Source organism: Diabrotica virgifera, chromosome 1 (genome assembly GCF_917563875.1).
Source record: "Diabrotica virgifera virgifera chromosome 1, PGI_DIABVI_V3a".
Taxonomy (NCBI): Eukaryota; Metazoa; Arthropoda; class Insecta; order Coleoptera; family Chrysomelidae; genus Diabrotica; species Diabrotica virgifera.
The window spans coordinates 91,520,893-91,545,590 of record NC_065443.1 but is presented as its reverse complement, the minus strand read 5'-3'; the positions used below and the strand labels follow the sequence as shown (position 1 = coordinate 91,545,590).

Here is a 24,698-nt window from a genome sequence, read left to right as displayed (position 1 = left end):
TGACTAACCTTCAATCAGATGAACTACTAAATCACTTTTATCAAAATCATAAGATAGTCTAAAATGCAGTCTTCCTAGGCTTGGAGATGACTTTGGCGCCGCAATGAACAGAGGTCCATCCTTTCTAAGGTACAAATCGGGCTGGATGGCTCCCAAAGGACTTGCGGGCGGTGGCACTCCTGTCGTATCGGGAACGGTGACTGTTCGGTGTATAAAAAGCGGAGACAAACATCGTCCTAGGCCGGTCCTGGGCGAGGCCGGTACTGGGGAATTACATGAACTTGTAGACCCTCCTGAAATCGAAAAAATATAATAATTAATGGATTGGCAACGAAGTATTAAAGGAAAAAGTATTGAAATAATTGATACGTTTATCATTTCTTGTCAAAATTGTGGTTAATTCCCATTAAAGATAATAAATAATATTAAAATGCCACAACAAATTAGCTTAGGAATAATAGCGACCCCATAATAGAGATTATGACAAATTACTTGTGAATGGTTTAAAAATATCTAAGAGATATCAATTAAAATGTCTTTGTTCACTCCCGAAAGGGTAATAACCGGTTAAGCTAAGAAAGTTAATACCAAATTTGCCCAATAGGGCTTTTCATTCACAGTCATTTGTTTCGAGCTTCTGTCATGGGTCACATAATATTAATATATCTACGTCGTACGTTATTGGTATTACCAATGATACAAACCGAAGACGTATGACGTAGATATATTAATATTATGTGACACATGACAGAAGCTCGAAACAAATGACAATCGATGAAAAGCCCTATATAAAAATACATTTATACTGGGAAAATACGTTTAGACCAGTAAGGATTTGCGAAAAAACGTCTATTTTTGGATGTGAGAGGTGGCATTCGGATTTTTGCAGATAAAGGTAAGTGACACATTGAGTAATAATAATTGACTTAAGCTCTATCTCAAATATGCCCGGAACATTAATAAAAAACTTAAAATATTTAAAAATTTCGAAAAACATCGATTTTTTTCTGCTTTCTTTGCTTATAACTTTGAAACGATTCGTTTTGGAAAAAAGTCGTAAAGAAATAAAATAAAGATAATTTAATTTTGTATGATATACGACTGGTAAAAAATGTCTTAAGGTATTACCTTTTCTGCAATATAGCAATAAATACAAAATAAGGGGGCAAAATAAATCTGTTGTTATTATTCAATATTTTTTAACCACTTTGGTGGCACTTAGAACCTTAGTAATTCGCTTAGGAAATTATTTGTAATATACTTAAATCGTGTACCAAATTTCATTAAAATCGACCTAATAAATTTTGCATAATAAATTTGCAATCTGAATGTTTTTAAAAAAGTTCAAATTTTTTAAAATCTTTCTGAACAAAAAGTAGACCATTTAGAAGTTGGCTAATTTTTTTACATAATAAAGAGGTGCTCTACCTATCTAATACACTGTACAGAATTAAAATCGGATTATTTAAGGGGCCTCAGCAATGTTTTAAATTTATAGACAATTTTTTGGTTTATAAACAAATAGCTTTGTTTAATAATAATAAAATTAATTTTTAGCAATGCAAATAATTAAAACCGATATAATTTGACTTAAGCTTTCAAATGCTGTCAGCAGAATTGCTATTTTATTTTTTAATCAAACGTTATTCGCGTTCAAAAATGGCAATTTCTCGATTTTTTTAAAGTTCCACCGCGTTTATCTCGAAAACTATGCATCCTATGAAAAAACTTGTAAGAACATTTTTTGCTTAGAATTACCCAAGAAATACAAAAAAATGTTTTATTTTGCGAAAAATCGATGTTATGTAATTCCTCAAGTTCTTTGTTTATAACAATCTTATCGACATCCGGATCAACTGTTACCCAAAAAATTCGTGTTATACGGGTCAAAATACATAAAAAAACTTGGGTAAGTCCATATAAATAAAGGAGCCCGTAGCACCCCCTTCTGAACACAGCACTAATTTATTTATAAGCCAAAAAATTGTTTATAACTTTAAAACATTGCTGAGGCTGCTTAAATAATCCGATTTCAATTCTACAAAGTGCATTAGATAGGTGAAGTACTTCTTTATATGTAAAAAAATTGACAAATCTTTGTATGTTCTAGTTTTTGTTGTGCAAGATTTTAAAAAATTTTATTTTTTTAAAAAAAGTTTAGATTGCAAAATTATTATGCAAAATAAGTCAATTTTAATGAAATTTGGTGTACGGTTTTAGCACATTACATAAATTTTTTAAGCGAATTAGGAAGGTTTCAAGTGTAACCTAAGTGATGGAAAATCATTGAATAAGGACAGGCTTGTTTTGCCCCCTTATTTTATATTTATTGCTATTTTGAAGCAAGGGTGATAAATTAAGATATTTTTAACCAATCGTATCTGATAGAAAATTTAATTATTTTTGTTTTATTCCTATACGACTTTGTTCTAAAATGAATAGTTTTTAAGTTATAAGCAAAAAAATTAGAAAAAAAAAAACGAAATTTTTTGAAATCTTTAAATATTTTATATTTTTTATTAATGTTCCGGGCTTATTTGAGAAGGAGCATAATTCAATTATTATTAACGAAGTTATCATCTAACTTTATCCGCAAAAATATGAATGCCACCTCTCACATCCACCTAAAAACAGATCCTTACTGGTCTAAATGTATTTTACATTCATTTAGAGAAATATACAATTATTATTAGATAGTAAAAAATAGAAGAAAATTCCAACATCTATTGTTTCTAAATTGAAGTGGTGAGTATTTACTGACAAAATAATAACAATAACACTCAAAGTTGTTTCTTAATGAGATAATGAAAACACCTTACCTTACAGAGTAATCAATAATTAGATCCTAGTTCTAATCTTAATCCTAAGAATAATCAAGAATTTAATCATAATCACTGTCGTCGGTGTCTTCTTTGGATTGTAAAAAATGATGACTGGAGTAACTGCTTAGATGAAATCAACATTCTTTTATTAAGTTTCCACATTTCCGCACACTTTTTTTCTTTTTGCCATGTTTCCAAAACTGCTGCGCCACTGTTACTGTTACATCCAATATAGCTATCGTAGTAAGTTTTTCATATTCCTCAAAGATCTTCTTCTTCTTTTTGTATAGACATACTCTGTTTTTTCAATGTGCCTATACTAAGTTGTCCTTCCACCGTTTTCGTGGTCTTACCACTGATCGGCTTCCTATTGGGGAACCGTCTCTCGCTGTCCTGACTATCCTATTTTTTGTTATTCGGCTTATGTGGTCATTCCATTCTATTCTTCTGTTTCTTACCCAGTTATTAATGTTATCCACCTTGCATCTCCTTCGTATATCTGTACTTCTAGCTCTGTCCCATAGAGTCCTACCATCGATTTTTCGAAGGGATTTCATCTCCGCTGTTTCGAGCAATCTTTTTGTCCCCTCTGTGTCGGGTCGTGTTTCTGCCGCGTATGTCATTATGGGTCTAATGACTGTTTTGTAAATTCTGCCTGTCATTTCTTTTCTGATATTTTTATTTCTTAATATTGTGTCATTCAGGCAACCTAGCTAGATAGTGTGATGCCTAGGTATTTAAACTCCATCACTTGTTCTATTATCTGACATTCCAGCTCCAATTTACATCTTATTGATTTCTCTCGAACTTGCCTCATTATAACTATACCGTCAGTGCATGACCTTCCCGACCTAAAACCTTGTTGTTCTTCTGCTAATGGTATAATTTCATTCAATTTGTTTGTTATCACTTTGGTTGTTGATTTTAATGTTGTGTTTAATAAGTTAATTCCTCTGTTTATCCGGGTCCGATTTGTCTCCTTTTTGAAGAGAGGTATTAGGATGCTTGATCTAGTCTGTTCGCTAAACTCAGACGCAACTATCTAGATATTTTAGTCGGTAATTTTGCCAATTTTAGCAAAATTGGCAAAAAATAATTTTTAAATAGTTAAGAATCACTAAATATGTAGTAAATATGTAGAATATCACAAGAATGGAGATAGTCGGTTCGCTAAACTCAGACGCAACTGGCTAGATATTTTAGTCGATATTTTTTTTTGTGATAATATTCTAATTTGTTCTATCATTTTTTGTATTAGTTTTAATAGTTGTTTAGTTGAATCTTGTCCTCATTACTTTAGGAGTTCGTTCGATATTCTGTCCTCTCCTGGAGATTTTCTATTTTTTAATTTTCTTAATGCTTTCTTTACCTCTCCCTCCTCAATGTTTACTTCTTCGTTTGTCGTAACTTCAGGTGTTGGTGGTTCATTACCGTCGCCTTTAGCAAATAGAAATCGGAAGTAGTCTGCCCATGTTTCCTTCTGAATGTGTTTCGCTTTTATTAATTCGTTCATCTCCTTTCTTTGCCCTCTGATCATTCTCCATACTTCTTTTTGTGTTTCGTAGAAGTCGTGTTTTATCTGTTTTGAGAAACTCTGCCAGTGCTCCCTTTTTATTTGTCTCACTAAAGTATTCGTTTCGTTTCTGTTTGGTTTGTAGTGGTTTTATGCCTGTTGTGTTTGTTTTGTTCTGTATTGTAAAAACGCTTTCTTCTTTTCTTCACATTTTATCTTCACTTTCTCTCTAAACCACGGGGTTTTCTTCTTTAATATGTGAGTATTCGTTACTTTTCTCTCTCCAAGTGATTCTGTTGCAGCGTTGATTATATTATCTTTGAGTTTTTGCCAGCTTTCATCGATGTTGTCGTTTTCTAATATTCCATTCTCAGCAATTTTCTCTGATATTCTTTTCCTGTATAAGTATTCCGTGGATTCCGTATTTAGTCCTTCGACTTTGATTTTTGTTTGTGTTCTCCAAAAGATGTTCAATGGAATTGAATTCACAATAATCAAAGGGCAGTCTAAATATATTATTATTATGTCCAAAACGATGGATAATCTCGTTTTCTAGAAATATTTTTTATTTTTCATTCCTTTATCTAAATGTAGCAATTCTGGGTTGAGAGAATCCTGAGGAACTGAAATATTTTTATTCGTTCACCATTCCTGTATTATATTTTTCTATCCATGAATTTATTTGTTGCTTATTTAAAATTTCTGAGTGGTATTGGACATTATCCAAAACTATAACAGATGGTTCATGTAAATTTGAAAGAAGTATTTATTTCACATATTTCAGAAACATCTCCGTACTCATGTTGTCATGATAATATATAATAATATAATATATAAAAAGCCGATTTCGATTTTGGCGAACACACAAGATCCGCTCCATCAATAAAATCGTGGTTTCCACTCGCCTACTATACAGGGTGTCCAGAAACTCTACCGACAAACGAAGACAGGAGATTCTTCAGATAATTTTAAGATAATTTAACCCAATTTACTTAGTCCGAAAATGCTTCCTAAGGGAGCTAGAGCTCTTTGAAGATGGCGTCTTGTAATTAGTTTTTCTTAAATACCTCCAGAACGCTTCTATTTAGAAAAACAAAAATTGGTACGCGTATTTATCTTCAAGATATAAATCTAATCCATCCATTTCAAATTCCTAGTACCGATCATAGGCGTCCGTTTTGGGTAGGACAGCGGTTATTTTATCGCATAACTTTTTTATCTCTAACTTTTATGCATTTCTGATACTGGATTATTAAATTGAGAAGTATTTTAGTACTAAAAGGTACTCTTGTTTTAAATCGGTAGGACACACCGCTTTCTAGAAAAATCGATTTAAAAACTTTTCGCTTTTTGAATTAAAAAAAAAATTAAAAAAAAAACTGTTTAGAAAGATGAAAACTGGTACATTTATTTATATTCCAGGGATAAATCGATTTCATTAATTGCGAATTTCTGGTACTGGTCATAGGCGTCCGTTTTGGGTAGGTCAACAGTTATTTATAGCATAACTTTTTGTCTTGAATTTTTGAGCATTTTTGACACTAGATTATTAAATTATGAGGTATTCGAGTACTAAAAGTTACTCTTACTTTATGTTGGTAAAATATTTCGTTTTTTGTTGAAAAGTTCTTTCAATTTTTTTTCAAATTCCAACAACGAAAAATTTTCAAATCGATTTTTCTAGAAAACGGTGTGTCCTACCGACTTAAATCAAGAGTACCTTTTAGTACTACAATACCTCACAATTTAATAATCCGGTGTCAAAAAAGCATAAAAGTTAAGGACAAAAAAGTTATGCGATAAAATACCCGTTGCTCTACCCAACACGCACGCCTATGACCGGTACTAGAAATTTGCAATGGATGGAATCGATTCATCTCTGAAAAGTAAATACGCATACCAATTTTCGTTTTTCTAAATGGAAGCGTTCTGGAGGTATTTAAGAAAAACTAATTTCATGACGCCATCTTCAAAGAGCTCTAGCTCCCTTAGGGAGCATTTTCGGACTAGGTGAATTGGGTTAAATTGCCTTAAAATTATCTGAGGAATCTCGTGTCTTCGTTTGTCGGTAGAGTTTCTGGACACCCTGTATAATATGTCTCTTTTACTCAGTATCGGTGTGGTTTATGGATTTTATCCTCTCCTCGTGTCAAATTCGTTTTATTCTACCTTTAGCAACAATTTACATTTTGTCGAAATAAATCAATAAAGCGTATCTTTTTCAAAATTTTTTAGGTTCACAAACACTCGATTCATTTGTGAACGATACTAGAGCTTTCACACAAGGCTTTTTTATTGTCTTTCATTTTAAACCTAAACCCAATATGTTTGAAAACTGTCCAGAGATTTATCCTGGAAATTTCGAATGTATTTGTGTATTTTAATTTTTGTGACACTGTCTCAACAATAACGTATCATATCTTTTCACGCATTTTACGGATAAAACGTCTCGAATTTAAAACTTACAGTCCTCAGAAAGAACTTTAGTCTCGATGTGGACTATGTTTATATTGTTCAAGCTCTACTTCACTATTTAGTGTTTTGCCTTAATAAAACACAATGCATCACACACAACTGCTAACTGGATAAAATAAAAATGTTTAAAAATTTTAAATCTTTTCATAACCTTGTTAACATGGAAGTGTCTTTAATGTTGAGACCTAAAGCAAAGACCAATGAAGATAAAAAAAGGATGCGACATGTTTGTATGCTAAAACCATCACTGGTGAATATAGTCCAGGGTAATAAGGTTTTTTCCATGACACTCGAGCAGCCAGGGTACTGAAGCGTTTTTTCGACAGGTAATACCTATAAGAGCAAATTCTAACTATTTCCTGCGTAGGATCTGGCGGCCATTTTTATTTATAAACAATTAAGTGTCAAAAAATGGCATTTTTCCATTTTTTTCAAATCAATAGAAAACTGAAAGTTATGGTTTTTTTAGTACAAATATCTTTGAGATTATGGAAAAAGCTTTAAAATGACATATTACAAAGTTTGATATACTCATTTATTGTTAATATAATTGCGAAAAAAGGTCGGAATTGCAAAAAAAAATTAATTTCGCAATATCTATTGTAAAAATTAGTGTACAGCTTTGAAATTTTTGTCATATAAGGGTTCTTTGGTGCTTAATATGTGATAAAAATTTCAAAGCGATTCATTCAACTGTTTAAATTTTATTCAAATTGTTTATCCCAGAGAGCATTTTTTTTACAATAACATAAGTCAGAAAAAAATGACGTTAGAACCATTCCACAGGTGTCAAATGAAAGAGCATCAGCTATATTTTCAACTTGGTTTAAAAAAAGCGAATAAAAAATGCATTTATTAGTAATAAATAATTATGCAAAAGTATCGTAAAGCTTTCCTTATAAACTTTTTATTTTGTTATATAAGAAATTATATATATTTATTACAATTTTTTATCAATTATGATATAAATAACATTATTTGGTAGTTGTGCACTTAAAACAGGGTAAAAAAGTTAATTTTTTTGGAAAAAGTTATTCAAAAAGTTTATAAGGATAGATTTACGATACTTTTGCACAATTATTTATTACTAATAAATGCCTTTTTTATTCGCTTTTTTTAAACCAAGTTGAAAATATAGTTCATGCTCTTCCATTTTACATCTGTGGAATGGTTCTAACGTAATTTTTTTCTGACTTATGTTAGTGCAAAAAAAATGCTCACTGAGATAAACAATTCGAATAAAATTTAAACAATTGAATGAATCGCTTTGAAATTTTTATCACATATTAAACACCAAAGAACCCTCATTTGACAAAAAATTCAAACCTGTACACTAACTTTTACAGCAGTTATTGCGAAAATATTTTTTTTTGCAATTCCGACCTTTTTTCGCAATTATATTAACAATAAATGAGTATATCAAACTTTGTAATATGTCATTTTAAAGCTTTTTCCATAATCTCAAAGATATTTGTGCTAAAAAAATCATAAGTTTCACTGTTTTCCATTGATTTGAAAAAAAAGGGAAAATGCCATTTTTTGACAGTTAATTGTTTATAAATAAAAATGGCCGCCAGATCCTACGCAGGAAATAGTTACAATTTGTTCCTATAGGTATTACTTGTCGAAAAAACGCTTCAGTACCCTGGCTGCTCGAGTGTCACGAACAGGGTATATTTTTGTCTTATTACCCTGGCCTAATATAATTATAATCAGAGCACATAATGAATGCGCTAAAGAAAACTCCAATGAATTTAAAGGTTTTACTTATATACTGAGACATCGATTAAAAACCCAAGATACCTTCAGGATAATTCTGGATTATTAGAAAGACAGTCATGTCCAACATTAGGTAAATATATAAAGCGGCTATATCAAAGTTATTGAGGAACGGAAAGTTGGAGCAACAATAGGAGAAAAAAAAAATCAAAAACGGTAGGCTGATGACACGGTGTTGACGTATTCAGCAGAAGGAACGAAACAAATTATGAATAAGTTGAGTACAAAATATGGATTAATAATAAATATTGAAAAATATATAAAAATCAAACAAATGGTCATTGATAGAGACAGAAACAATTAAACAGCGATAAGAAACATGGCAGGGTACGCACTAGTCAGACAATTTAATTAGGCTCCATCATCACTAACAGTGTAGGGATGGACGCATCGCAATAACCAGATCGGCAACTTGCAGTCAAGCTCACAAAAAAAATGAAAGAACACAGACATTAGGTACGAAAACACAAAATTGCGCCTTGTTCGAACATTAATATTTCATATCGGCACCTAAGCTTCAGAAACACAAAGAATGAAAAAAGCCAATTCGTGACAAATAGGTCTATTATATAAACTAACGAGCGATCCACAATTATTGGGATCCAAGCAATCCGTGCAAAAAATTACGTATGTCTTGTTTTAATCTGAAAGATCGCCGGAGTGTGACGTCACGGCCAACTGCGGCTATATTCAGTGTTGTTATGATCACTATTCTAAACAAACAATAGATTGAAAACACGTTAAAAAGATACCCAATCTCAAGACCTTTTAATTCGTATAAAGTTAAAATTTTGCTTCCTCTGCTACTTTTTATGTTCAATTATAGTGTTTTTTAAGTTGACTTACGTACACTGACAAGTAACTGTCAAAGTTGACGTAAACTGGAAAGTATATCTGAATTAATAATAGACATTCACTGTATAGCTATCTCTATCGTTCAGAGCCACCTATGGTGACAATAATTTTGGATCACACGTTATTAACCAAAATATAGTAAGATATAAATAGAATAAGATAAGGCATGTAACAAATGATAGTTAAAGGCAACGTGGCAGGCAAAAGATCAAGCGGAAGATCTCCACCACAATGGTCGGATCAAATAAAGGACATGATTGGTTACTCATTCTCCGAAGCAAAACAATACATACAGGAGACAGATAATAATTGGACAGAAATAGTCATACGAATTACATGACGTCTCTACATCCTTACGAATGAGAACAAATAGAGGAGGAGTAGGTTATCCATCATCGGACGTAAGACCTCCTTAAGTGTATCCATTTGTTTTTGGTCATCTTTTTTGCATTATTTCGTGACCAGCAATTCGTTTCATATCATTGATCTATTTGGTTTGAAGTCGACATACAGTTTTCCTGCGTAGTATTGCTAGTATTCAGCCCGTCATTTTGGCCATCGGTAGTCGTTAATTTTTCCTATATGTTCAGCCAAGTTCAATTTTAAAATGGCAATTTTTTTAATTATATCTATTACCTTTGATGCAAACACTCCAACGAATATCAGGGAAAAGTCTGTTGGATAGGGAGCGAAGCGAAAACATAAGAAGATCATACAATGTAGAAGACATAAATGGATGGGTGACAAAACGGAAACAGGAGTGGAACGAATACATTAAAAGAATGATGGCAGAGGATAGGATAGTATACGAATAGCACGAGATAAGTCACCAAATGGACGAAGAAGTATTGGCAGATCAAGAAAAAAAATGGAGCGATAACTTAACACGTTCAGAGCCCACGCCGTAACATATACGGCGTTAGCATGTTCTATTGTAGGGCCCGCGCCGTATATGTGACGGCGTAAACACGTTTATATAACAGTTCCTATAAAGTGGAAGTTTGTAGTAGGCTTTCTCACTGGTTCAGGGGAATTTTAGTAAGTGTTTATAATTTACAAAAGTGCACTTGGGTAAGAATTTTGTTTACATACTTCGTAGATAAGATGGTAATAAAATTCGAAGTAACATTATCCCTAATAAAAAAGACATGATTTATTTAGAATAAAATTTTGATTATGACTGTGATAATGAGGTGTACGTCAAAGTTCACGGTTGTACTTCAAAGTTGTACAAAGTTGTACTTCACTTGATGACAGATTATTTTGAAAATGTCCACAGCTTATACTTGGACAACTTTTACAATTTTGTTGGCCTTTCCAAACAATTGTTGGCTAGAAATACTTTATACATTGGAACTCTGCGAGCTGCAAGAAAAGAAATTTCCAGAGTGACTAAGGCAAAATTAAATATTGGTGAAATGGTGCAACGTCATTGTGGAGACGAGTGTGTTGGTAAATGGAGAGATAAAAGAGAGGTGCTCTACATCACAACCGAGCACGAAAACGTTTTGGAGGACGCTATACGGACAAAAAAAATTAAACCTAGACCTATTGCCCAATACCATCGGTATATGTCAGGAATAGTTTTACAAGATCAGATGTTGTCTTATTATCCATCAAATATAAAGACACTTAGATGGTATAAGAAAGTAGGTATTCATCTGATTGAGATGATGATTCACAACTCATGTATATTAATCTAAACCCAAAATGCCATTGTTCGATTTTCCCTTATCCATTATAGAAGTGTTACTTTAAACAAAAAAGATGAAGATCATGATACAAACTTAGCTAAAAATTCTTATTCTCGGTTTCTACCTAAGTGTCCAAAAAACCCAGGTGGTAGGAGATTGATGAAGGGATGCCGCTTTTGTTCAAAGAATGGTGTTTGCAAAGAGAGTTTATTTTTTTGTAAATATTGTTCAGGGAACCCAGGTTTATGTCTAGAACCCTGTTTCAAATAATATCATGAAAGAACGTGAACTTATTTCTTGGTGTGCAATGTGTACAACGTGTGTTTCTTTTTGTGCACTGTATTTACTGTATATAGAATATTTGTTTTGTTCATTTTCACTTTATTTAAAGTTAAAATATTACTAAGTATGATTTTTTTAATTTGTGTCATTTGTTCTATTTATATTTTATTATTGGTGACAAATAAAACCAAAATCAAACAGTTTTTCTATAAAATACCGGTGACGTTACCCATAAGTTAGTGGGCCCTGTGTTATAACTATTTATGTAGAGGGCCCACGCCGTCACATATACGGCTATAACTTTATTCCCCCCAAAATAAAAAAAATATACATACATATTGCATAACTCATTAAACCTAAGCAATAAAAACTATTTTTAAGCAATTTATAATGTGTTGGGATTTGGAGACCTACATTGATTTTCTATGAGCGCCGAACGTGTTAAACAATTTAGGAGGCTAACATTGAAGAAAAAACAGGCTTTAAAGCCTACATACAAGAAAGAAGCAAAAGAAGAAGACCTTTGATGCTAGTGTTATTTCTACATTAGGTACTTATGTAATCTCGTACCTTAATGTAAGCAGTTTACTTACCATGGCGCCGAATGAGTCACCTGAAGTTTGTAGATTCTACTAAGCACCAAGAACCATTAAAGAAAAAAAAATCATTAAAGAATTATAAAATCATAAAAAAACATGGCCAGTGTAATTGAAAAAAAAAGATACATCGGGGAACCAGAATTTGGATGATTACACTATGCTATACAGTGGGTAGATTATAACAAGTAGTGGGTGGATAAATACAGGTGGGATTAGCATTAATTAACCGTTTGTTTTTATTATAGATATTCTAAACATTTTGAAATTAGTTGTTGTGGATTATTCCGTGTATGTATGTAAATACGAGTATATATTATAATTTTATATATTGTATTTTTATTAACAAAAAATATTATTATTAAACACTGTTTTTGTGCTTTCAAGCCCTCACGGATTATAAATTAATTACTATTTGATAATTAAGTAATACAATAATAATGAAGTATATTAGTATGATATAAAACAGTATACTGTGTAATGAAAATGAATATAAAACTAAAATTGTTTATTGATTATAACGAATAATAATTTTTTTAGCTAATGCCTCGACAACAGTTGTTTGTGCACAGAGGCGGTGAAAGGGAAAGTGGTGTAAGTCACTTTTTTATAGAATAGAGATAAGTGCATACTCAAAATCTCCATATTTAAATCTATCAGACGCAACAGTGATGTAAGTCATAACTCTTCCATTTGCTCATAGATAGCAGCACAAAACTTGACAGTCAAACAAAATCTCTGTTGTAGTAAACGAAAAAGTGGTGCAAGTCAGACTTACACCACTATTCCCTCATTCCTATGTTGTTTAGTATTTTGCAGTTGCGATTTTTCAATACAATGGATGACGACAGTAAGTGATGTGAGTGATGAGCCTAGTATTTTCGCTTACTCAGGAGATGAGTGGGTGCCTTCTGATTCTCAACAAGAAAGTAATCTTCAGATATCTGATGGCCGAATTCCACGGGCCATTAATAAGATAAAACAAGGGGAACCACCTGGTTCAGATAATCGAGGACATGGTATATCAACTAGTAAAATATCTGAAGAACGGATGAACTGTGCCCGGAAGCATATTGAAAATTTTCCATCTTATCAATCGCACTACACAAGGAATAAGAATCCCAATCGTAGGTATCTATCTTCTGACCTTGACCTTAATGTTACCGTGCTGTATCGCTTGTACAGTAAGTACTGTCAAGAACAAGGTACTGTCCCCGTTTCGAGTGATATTTATCGCTGTACACTTAATAATGAGTACAACCTTCATTTTCATGTAACACAAAAAGATACGTCCTCCATCACACTCCACACAAATTAAAAAAAAACTGCAACAATAGATGATAATGAGATAAAACAGATTGAAGTTGAGCACTAACTTCATATTAGGAATAAAATGATACAGAAAAGGCCCAGACCGTCGATTCTTACTATGTATTCACTTTTGACCTAGAGAAAGCCCTAGCTTTCCCAAAACTAACCACATCTATCGCATACTATAAACGTATTATGTACATTTACAATTTGGGCTGCCATGAGCTATCGTCTGGATTAGGCTACATGCTACATGTATGGAAGGGATGAAACAACAGCTTCGAACGGATTTCAGGAAATCAGTGCCTGTGTCACAAAGCACATAGAATTACGTGCAGCAAATTCAAAACATTTTTTGGCTGGAATTTTGGTTCGGCCTTGTTACAATTAGTTCAGAGTGAAAATAATAGTATCGAAGTAGTCGATCTATGGTAAGCGGACACTCTTACTGACCAAACGACTCAGACTTTGGTTCAATTGAAAAAAGCTTTCATTTCACAAAAAATCTTAGAGAAGACTTTAAAGATCTGAAAAATCTCACTAAATCAATTACGAAAAGAGAAAAACCAATACAGATAACCAACCAGTGTCATGGTTAAAAATTCAGTGGACGAGAGTGAAAAAAAATGAGCCATTTTCATTGTTCTATTAAGAAACCCTAAATGAAGATTTCCTCTTTTCAAAAATTAATATCCGAAGCAGGTAGAAGGGAAGACCAACATTGTTGAAAAATCTTCAACTGGATTGCTCCAGTCCACCATTCTTATTTTAGAAATCTTATACCATCTGATGTAAAAAACAATAAACATGTTTTGCTTTCTTTACATTCTCTTTAAACTCTTGAAGGAAAAGTGGTGTAAGTCATTTCACCCCTTAAAAACTACCCTGAACATAGTTTTATTTGTACAAAAATATTAGTTGAGTTACAGATGTTCTTAATAAACAAAAAAAATATCACAAGCATGTTTATAAATGTTACGTAGATTTAATTACAATGTTTCTAGTAAAACCTTTTATATCTCAAAATCATGCTCATGTGACTTACACCACTTTGCCTTTCACCGCCTGATTAGTTACTAATGGCCATTGGCATGGTAGGTACGGTAATTTTGAACAGTTAGGTACCTAGTGTCATGTGTAGTGTGTGTGTTGAGTAAGTGTCTTGTTACTTTTCAAAGTCGACGTCATTGTCTTTGCAAAGAGACGCTAATTGTATCCGAACGTCTGCAGTCCCTCCGGTGAGTACCGATCCCACAAGGACAGAAACTATATTCATTTATTAATTTATAATAAATGAAAAATTTCTGACTCTGGTGAGATTCGAACCCACAACCTTTCGGATTTTTTCGATCCAAAGGCAGGCGCTCGTACCATTGAGCCACGGAGGGGTGAATAATAATATTAAATAATGTAATAAATCCAAATGTTTTAAAATACAGCAAGTCGAATACTACTAATCACTATGGGTGATTTTAACGCCCATGCTGGCAATGATCCAGTTCCGGGAATAAAACAATAATGAAAATATCAGAAATGCAAACGGAGACCTTCTGACGGACCTCTGTAGCCTAAACCAAATATGTATTAATATTATATTTTTGACTCACAAGAAACAATACAAATACACTTTTGAAAATACTATAGGACAAATATCTATAATAGACTACCTATATTCTGTTGAATACAGAGTTACATCCGTCTCAATTCTTAGATGTAAGGGAACTAACATCAACAAAAATAGGAAGTGATCATAAAATTGTATTAAGCAAAATCAGAATTAAAATACATAATATTATGTAATAACGAAATACCACCAACAAAGAAAAATTCTAAAGCTTACAAGATGAATCCACAAGATACCTACCTATTAAGAAATAGAATAACAGAAGGAAGCAGAGACATATAATATATCATATACCATATATCATAGAAACTGACGGAGTCGAAGGAAGCTGAGCAAAAACTAAGTCTAATATATCGTGGCCGGTGTGGTAACCGGTCAATTGCTCAAATTCAATTGCTCGAAAATCAATTGCTCGAATAAAAAAGAAAACTATATATCTAAAATATTTATTCAAAATAATACAAAATATAGACATAAGAAAGATTCTTGAATTAGGACAAACTATGTGATATGTCACATATTATATAATAGTATATTGATTTATGCTGATTAAGTGTTTATTACAAATCTAAACTATCTTTGAACTTTTAAAATAATAAGAAAAATAACGGTTTTGATTTTCTCTCATTATGATAATTAGGTATTATAATAATTTCCAGGTATTAGGAAAAGATTAAAATCATTAAATACCCATTAACATGCTTACCCATTACCAATGTTTCTTTATTGGGTATGTATTGGATTTTTGTGGATATTTTTTGGATTATTGTGAATAAATATTTTAGATATATACTTCTCTTTTTTATTTTATTTTATTTTATTTTATTCGAGCAATTTGTATTTCGAGCAATTTTCATGTCGAGAAATTGATTTTCGAGCAATTGCATTCGAGCAATTGACCTAGAAGCATCGTGGCCTCAGCCAAGTGAATGCAACATTAATAAGAATAAATCGTTCCCGGGACGAAGAACTCCATGGTTTTATACTATAGTGAAAGAGAAATGCAAAGAAAATAAAAACCTTATCTGAAATACATATCAATCAAGACATAAGAAGCATTCGATAATAAGAAACGAAACACATTTATTTTATAAGAAAAATAAAAAATGATCACTGGGAACATTTCTCGAAAAGAATTTACCATTATTTTTATAGCCTGCAAAAGACAATATGGCACTTCATAAGAGGTCAAAGAACGAAGGTAAAGGAACTAATGGAACCAAAATACATACACAAATATACATGGATTGACTATCTAAAAAAACTCTATGTTACGGAAGAACACATGACGTTAGAACGGGAAACACCAGAAATGACCAAAAATTAAGAAGTTAATATAAGTATACAGGAATTTCGAAAACACTTGAGAAACTGAAGAACAGAAAAGCTTCAGGTAGAGACCGAATACCAAACAAATTACTGAAATATTCTGGGGCAATAATAAATAATGACAGAACAATTAACAACATTGATTAACAAAATTGTAAGGCACACTAAAATGCTGGAAGAACAGAAAACGAGCGAACTAATTCTACTATTAAAAAAGTAGATCAAAAATAAACAGAAAACTGCAGAGGTACTTGTTAAATATTACCCTAAACTTACGACTAAAATTTTACAAGGAATAATGAATAATAAGTTTGGCAGATGAATGTTTGGCATGGTTTTCGTACTGAAAAATCATGTATAGATGCAATATTCGTCATATATCAAATTGCTGAGAAATCTTAAGAATATAATCGACCAACGTTTCTATGCATGGTTGACTTGAAGAAAGCATTTGATAGAGTAGGACTCCAAGATGTAATCCATCTTGGGTAGAATAATGAAGTTCTCCAAGATATCATAAAAACTATAGACAGTGTCTACCACAACACCAAATTAAAAAGAATAGATGGACAACTTACAGAAGCTGCATACATAGGCATCAGAATAAGTCAGGAGGACTCGTTGATGAGTCCCCCTGATTTCTGATTTCATGGATGAAATCATCAAAAGCGTCAACAAAGAAAGAGAATACTGAATGGGAAACAAAGAAGTAAAAATACTCTGTTACGCACACGACGTACTATTGATAGTCGAAGATGAAGATAGTCTGCAAAGTCCATAGACTTAAAATAAGAGTAAAAGAATTCAGTATGACAAAATAAAGTATTCAGTATCATCTCATCTCAGAAAACTAGAACAATAGCAATAAGCAAAGAACCAATCCGATGTAAAATAGAAATTGAGGGCATCAGTATTGAACAAGTAATGGAAATAAAATACATTTTTATTACACTATCCAGCTACGAAGACGTAGACACAGAAGTGAGAAATCAAGTACAAAAAGCAAATAGACCGTCAGGATGCCTTAATAATACTATATGAAGTCAATAATTTATAAAGCCAGTGTCAGACCAATAATGGTATCCATCATAAGCAAGACCCGACATTGCCACAACACAAAGACTACTGGTCCTGGACTACAATTCCAGGAATTGGCAGATATGACAAAACTGAGAAGAATTACTGGAAATACGCTGAAATATTGTAAGAGTGAAGACCTACATAAATAATGAACGTACAGTGTTTAAACGAATGGACAGTAAATGAAAAAAAAAAGAATGGAATAATTACATAAGCAGAATAGGGGAGACCTTCTTCTTCTTCTTCTTAAAGTGCCCTCTCCTGAATGGAGGTTGGCTACTAACTGCAAACTCTTCTCTCTCTTCAGATGTTCTTATTAGCAGTTCAAAATTTAGGCCTGTCCATTTAGTCTAAGAGCTGGGAGCGGATTTTGTGCGTGATAAGTAATATGAAAAAACTATACGGGGATATGTTGAATTAGTTGTGTACATGACTTTCACCAACGGCCGGAAACCAGAGTTGGGGCCGAGGGTAGTTATAAGGGGTCAAAGTCGCGGATTTTATTATTTTTTTAATGACGCTCATGATCGAGATAGTGTACCAAAATTTGGGAATAAGTAGGTCATGACGTACCTAAGTAAAATCTCTAGGGGCTCAACGCTGCGTGGCCGACAAAGGGGTGGGGGTAGGGGTGAATATAAAAAATATAACGGATTTTTTGCGACGTTTCTTGATTGAGATAGTGCACCAAAATTTGAGTATAAGTAGACCATGACATAAATAATTAAAATCCCCAGAGCCGGAAACCAGAGTGGGGAACGAAAGTAGTTATAAGGGGTCAAAATTCCGTTTTTTATTATTTTTTTTTGTGACACTCATGATCGAGATAGCTCGCCAAAATTTGGGAATAAGTAGGTCATGACGTAACTAAGTAAAATCTCCAGGAGTGGAACGCTGCGTGGTCGACAAAGGGGTGGGGCAGGGGTGAATATAAAAAAATGTAAGGGGTTTTTTGCGACGTTCGTGATTGAGATAGTGCACCAAAATTTGGAAATAAGTAGACCATGACATAACTAAGTAATATCCCTAGAGACGGAAACCAGAGTGGCGGACGAGGGTAGTTATAAGGGGTAAAAGTCGCGGTTTTTATTATTTTTTGTTGTGGCGCTCATGATGGAGATAGTGCACCAAAATTTGGGAGTAAGTAGGTTATGACGTAACTAAGTAAAATCTTCAGGGGCGGAACGCTGCTTGGGGTACAAAGGGGTGGTAGGCAGGGGTGAGTATAAAAATATATGGGGGTTTTTTGCCGTTCGTGATCGAGATAGTGCACCAAAATTTGGGAATAAGTAGATCATGACATTACTAAGTAAAATCTCCAGGAGCGGAACGCTGCGTGTGGGACAAATGTTGTGCCGGGTCACAAAAAAAATAATACACACTGTGACTTTGACCCCTTAAAACTAGCCTCATCCCCAACTCTGGTTTCCAGCTCTGGGGATTTTAGTTAGCTAAGTCATGGTCTACTTATTCCCAAATTTTGGTGCACTATCTCAATCTAGCACGTCGCAAAAACCCCTTATATTTTTTATATTCACACCTACCCCCACCCCTTTATCGGCCACGCAGCGTTCCACCTCTGGATATTGTACTTAGTTACCTCATAACCTACTTATTTCCAAATTTTGGTGCACTATCTCGATCATGAGCGTCACAAAAAAAAATAATAAAAACGGCGACTTTGACCCCTTATAACTATCCTCATCCCCAACTCTGATTTCTGCCTCTGGGGATTTTACTGAGTAATGTCATGATATACTTATTCCCAAATTTTGGTCTACTCTCTCAATAAAAAACGTCGCAAAAAACCCTTTATATTTTTTATATTCACCCCTACCCCCACCCTTTTGTCGGCCACGCAGCGTTCCGCCCCTAGAGATTTTACTTAGTTACGTCATGACCTACTTATCCCCAAATTTTGGTGCACCATCTCGATCATAAGCGCCATAAAAAAAATAATAAAATCCGCGACTTTGACCCCTTAAAACTACCCTCGGCCCCAACTCTGGTTTCCAGCCGTTGGTGAAAGTGATGTACACAACTAATTCAACATATCCCCGTATAGTTTTTCCATATTACTTATCACGCACAAAATCCGCTTCTATCTCTCCGACTAATTGTCGGATGTTTCTGAGCCACGATAGTCTTTTCCTTCCTAGTCCTTCCTTTCCTTCAATCTCTCCTTTCACTATAAGTTGAGCATATTGGTACTTATTATTTCTCAGTATTTGGCGTAGGTATGATGTTTTTATAACTTTCACTGTGTTGAAAAGTTCTCTATCCTTGCATATTCTATGCAGCATTTTTTCGTTTGAGGTATGCGATGTCCATGAAATTTTGAGGATTCTAGAGGATTCTATGGTAGATCCACATTTCAAAGGCCTCCAATTTATTTACGGTTGATGTTTTAAGGCTCCATGTCTCAACTGCATAGAGAAGAGTCGACCAGACGTAGCATTTTAATAAAAGTAGTCAAATTTCGAGTTTCATTCGAGAATCACGAAGCAGTTTTTTGATTTTTTCGAAATAGTTTCTGGCCTATTCTATTCTTGACCTTATTTCTAGATAAGGATTTATGCTGCTATCGATCCAATATCCCAGGTACTTAAATCTATTGACCTGTTCTAAAATTTGCCCATTTATTATGTAAGGTTGAGGTACGTTTTGGTTCCTCGAGGAAAATAAAATTCCTGTAGCTGGCTGTATACCATAAATCACATAAAATACAAGATCCTTTGTAAAAGGTATATTTAATAGACCCCAATAAGAGTTACATCACAAAACAAAACGTTCTCGGATTAATAGGTAATCCATCATCAGTGTTAAGCCCTAAAATAGTAAGTATAACCTAATTAACATTGTCTATTATTAATTAGGTTATACTTACTATTTTAGGGCTTAACACTGATGATGGATTACCTATTAATCCGAAAAAGTTTTGTTTTGTGATGTAGCCCTCATTGGGGTCTATTAATATACCTTTTACAAAGGATATACCTTTTTTTTATACCAAATTGGTCACACGTCCAGTTGCTCTTGTCGATGAGTCGTTGTAGACCCAAGTCGGAATCCGCAATCAACAGCGTATCATCGACGTATCTGATGCTGTTGATATTTACGCCATTCACCTTGACTTCATCCTTGGTATCCTCCAGTTCCTCTTTAAATAGAAACTCGGAGTAAAGATTAAACAGCAGGAGCGACATAACATATCTTTGTCTAACTCTGCTTCTAATTTCTACTTCTGCGGATGTGGAACCTTCGATCCTAACTCTGGCGTTGTGGTTCCAATACAAGTTTTTTAGTAATTTGATGTATTTTCCATCTAAACCGACTTCTTCGAATAGTTGGTCAGTAGGTGGAGACATGTCTGGTTAAAATAACTAGAAATAACCAATATGTAGAAGAAATATCGTCCAGCCGCGCAAAAGCTAGAGCGACAACCTTCCATAGAGGTATCAATTCGCCAGTTAACAAGTAGAATTGCTTATAAAGAGGAACAAGTAGAATAAGAAGAAGAAAAATGTCGAATGCATGATTAATATACTTTTTGATGGGTTTTTCTATATATACCAGGACTTTATAAAAGTCCGTATCTAGTTATTTTTTCTTCTAGCTGCGAAATAATAAGAAACTTACCAGTAAGTGAAGCTAGGCTAGATTGTGATGGTGAAGGTGTTCTAAGTTCTGATAAAGCATGGGCAGTTCCTGGCGATGAGCATCTAATATCTAAAGACGCTGCTCGTAGAGGAGATGGAGATCGACTAGACGTTCGTAGTGGATAACTTGCAGTATGGGTAGCTTCGTGGTGGTGGTGAAATGTTGTTTTTCCATCAGGGGCGAACGTTCGTATTTGGGGAGAAGATCCTCGATGGCCCTTAAATATATAAAATAATCTTGTTACTTGCATCAGTATATTTTATGTTGGTATATTTGAAATATTATAAAAATTTTATTGGGTAAGTCATAATGATCAAGTGAGTAATAAGCAATACGTTGTTGTAGAAGCAGTATCAAAAATAACTACGACTGTCACCGTGCGTTCTCATATTATTGTATTTGTTTGATGAATTATTACTCTTGGGAAATTAAGCAAAAATATACCATATTCGGGACACTTGACCAGCCAGGTTGCAAGTGAGTTTTTTTTGGTACTATACGAGTATACCTAATACATTATAAATACAAAAATGTCCGTCACAATTTGGACGAAAATTTTAGTTATTAACAAGTACCCAAGTAGCACCGAACGGGTTTATTAAGTCTTTTAAGGATGCTTTAAATCTGTAGAATAAAACTAAAATTAAAACGATTTGGTTTTTAAGTAAACCTTACGGTTGCAATAAAACCGCTTTTAGCATAAAAGGGCCCACTCTGAAAGAGTTCAATAACTCTGAAAGAGTTCTAGAAACCTTATTTGTAAACGTTAAGGTGTTTGGAAATACTATTATATTAAACTCTACATATATTCCTCCAGCATCTAAATTAGTTGTGTACTACGAGTATGCTAATTTATTTGAACGATTGGATCAGTTTGTTGACAACAGTACATATATTTTATTGGCGGGTGATTATAATATACCACAAATAAATGGTATAAACTACCAGTTTAATGATCGAAATGAAGTAGAAAATATAATTCAAAATTTAATGTTGTCGTATAATTTAAAATCATATAATAATGTCGTAAACATTGATAATAGGACACCATTAGTAAAAATAGATATAAGACATCCTTCATTGGAAATAGAATTTAGTATGAAGAAAAGTAGTTTTAACAAATGTAATAATTTAGAAAGTAGATATAATTTCAATAAAGCAAATATTAAGCTTATTTATGAATTGTTAAGGGACTTTAATTGGGAATTATTAGGTCAGTTTGAAAATGTGAAAATGAAATGATTGTGTGTCGTATTTTTATCAAATATTATACAGGGTGTCCCGAAAAGAATGGTCATAAATTATACCACATATTCTGGGGTCAAAAATAGTTCGGTTGAACCTAACTTACCTTAGTACAAATATGCTCATAAAAAAAGTTACAGCTCTTTGAAGTTACAAAATGAAAATCGATTTTTTTTTCAATATATCGAAAACTCTCAGAGATTTTTTATTGAAAATGGACATGTATCATTCTTACGGCAGGACCACCTTAAAACAAAATTATAGTGAAATTTGTCCACCCCATAAAAAATTTATGGGGATTTTGTTCCCTTAAACCCCCCCAAATTTTTGTGTACGTTAAAATTAATCAATTATTGTGGTACCATTAGTTGAACACAACGTTTTTAAAACTTTTTTGCCTCTTAGTATTTTTTCTATAAGCCAGTTTTTTTCGAGATGCCGCTTCTTTTTTACTATATTTACATAAAAAATTTATGGGGGTTTTGTTCCTTTAAACCCCCCAAATGTTTGTGTACGTTCCAATTAAACTATTATTATGGTACCATTAGTTACACACAGTGTTTTTAAAACTTTTTTGCCTCTTAGTCTTTTTTTGATTAGTCAACTTTTATCGAGATGTGGCTTCTTTTTCAAAATATACCAAAAAATTTAAGTTATAAATAATTTTTCAGATTATTAACAGGTGTCTATAATCATACTTAACCATATACAAATATGTGGTGGATTCGACAAATATTCAGAATATCTCGATAAACACTGGCTTATCAAAAAAGTACTAAGAGAAAAAAAAGTTTTAAAAATATTGTGTTTAACTAATGGTGCCACAATAGTAATTTAATTGGAACGTACATAAAAGTTTGGGGGGTTTAAGGGAACAAAACCCCCATAAAATTTTTATGGGGTGCACAAATTTCACTATAATTTTTTTTAAGATGTTGCTGCGATAAAAATTCCTCATGTTCATTATCAATATAAAACCTCTAGGAGTTTTCGATATATGAAAAAAAATCGATTTTCATTTTGTAACTTCAAAGGGCTGTAACTCTTTTTGTGTGCACTATTGTATATAGGTAAGTGAGGTTCAATCAACCTATTTTTGACCCCAGAATCTGTGGTATAATTTATGACCAATCTTTTCGGGACACCCTGTATAATATTCTAGATATAACGGTACCAGAATTTAATATAAAACCAAAAAACTGCAAAATATTTCCGCCTTGGTTTAATAGTGATATTATAAGTGATTTAAAAGTAAAAGAGTTTTATAGGCGCAGAAGGAATCAATCAGAAGATTTTCAGGTAAAATACAGTGAAAAAGAAAGGAAATTAAATTAAAAATTAAAAATGCATGTAATGCTTATCTTGGAGATATACAGGGTAATATAAAACGAAGCCCGACACTTTTTTGGAATTTTGTAAAAAATAATAGGCAAACCAGCAATTCCGATGGTACTTTTCAGGTTGAGAATAGGGACGTATCCGATCCTAAAATTATAACAGGCGAGTTCGCTGATTACTTTTCCTCGGTCTATGATAATGATTCCTCGTATAATAAAGATGTAATTACCGAAAAAATGCGTGAATTACCCCTACAATTTTTTGATAATATTCATTTTGAGACGATTAGCACTACTGATTTAGAAAAAGCGTTTTATAAATTGAAACCGAAAAGGTCTTCTGGCCCTGACAATATTCCTTGTTATATTTTTAAAGGATGCAGGGATTGCTTGATGTACCCATTGATGGTAATATTTAATAAATCATTAAGCTCCGGTGTTTATCCAAACGAACTTAAACAAACCAAGATTGCGCCAATATTTAAAAATGGTAATAAAAGATATGTCAAAAATTATAGACCAATTACGGTCCTAAATTGTATAGCGAAAATTTTTGAATTCATTTTACATGATAAGTTGTACAACAGTTTTAAACATTTGATCTCAGCTGAACAACACGGCTTCTGTAAAAGGAGATCAGTTGAAACAAATCTCTTGACATTCGTTAATAAAGTAAGGGAGAATATAGACAATAAAATACAGGTATATTGTATATATACAGACTTTGCAAAAGCTTTTGATAAAGTAAGTCACGACAGTTTGTTATGTAAACTAAAGTACTATGGAATTAGCCAACATTTATTAAATTTTTTTATCTCGTATCTAAGATTACGAACTCAGGTAGTATCATATAAAAGTGAATTGTCACACATATTTTTAAGTGGATCAGGAGTTCCTCAGGGATCTAATTTGGGACTACCCCTTTTTTCAATATTTATAAACGATTTACCTTCACAAGTAACATCCGATTGCTTGTTATACGCAGACGACTTCAAACTATTTCGTAAAATTGAAAACATAAATGATTACTTAGAGCTTCAAAATGATATAGATAATATTTGTGAGTGGTCCCTACGGAATAAGTTGTTATTTAACT

General features: G+C 33.0%; 1 protein-coding gene across 1 annotated transcript in view; it reads right to left on the bottom strand.

The window, feature by feature from the left end:
* LOC114333103 (synaptotagmin-6) overlaps positions 1-24,698 on the bottom strand; it is a 149,914-nt gene that overhangs the window by 14,560 nt on the left and 110,656 nt on the right. The window contains exons 3-4 of the mRNA XM_050642372.1: positions 21,000-21,237; positions 9-293 (exon numbers count right to left, since the gene is read on the bottom strand). Coding sequence (XP_050498329.1) covers positions 9-293; positions 21,000-21,237 — 523 coding nt within the window. The remainder of the gene's footprint in view (positions 1-8; positions 294-20,999; positions 21,238-24,698) is intronic.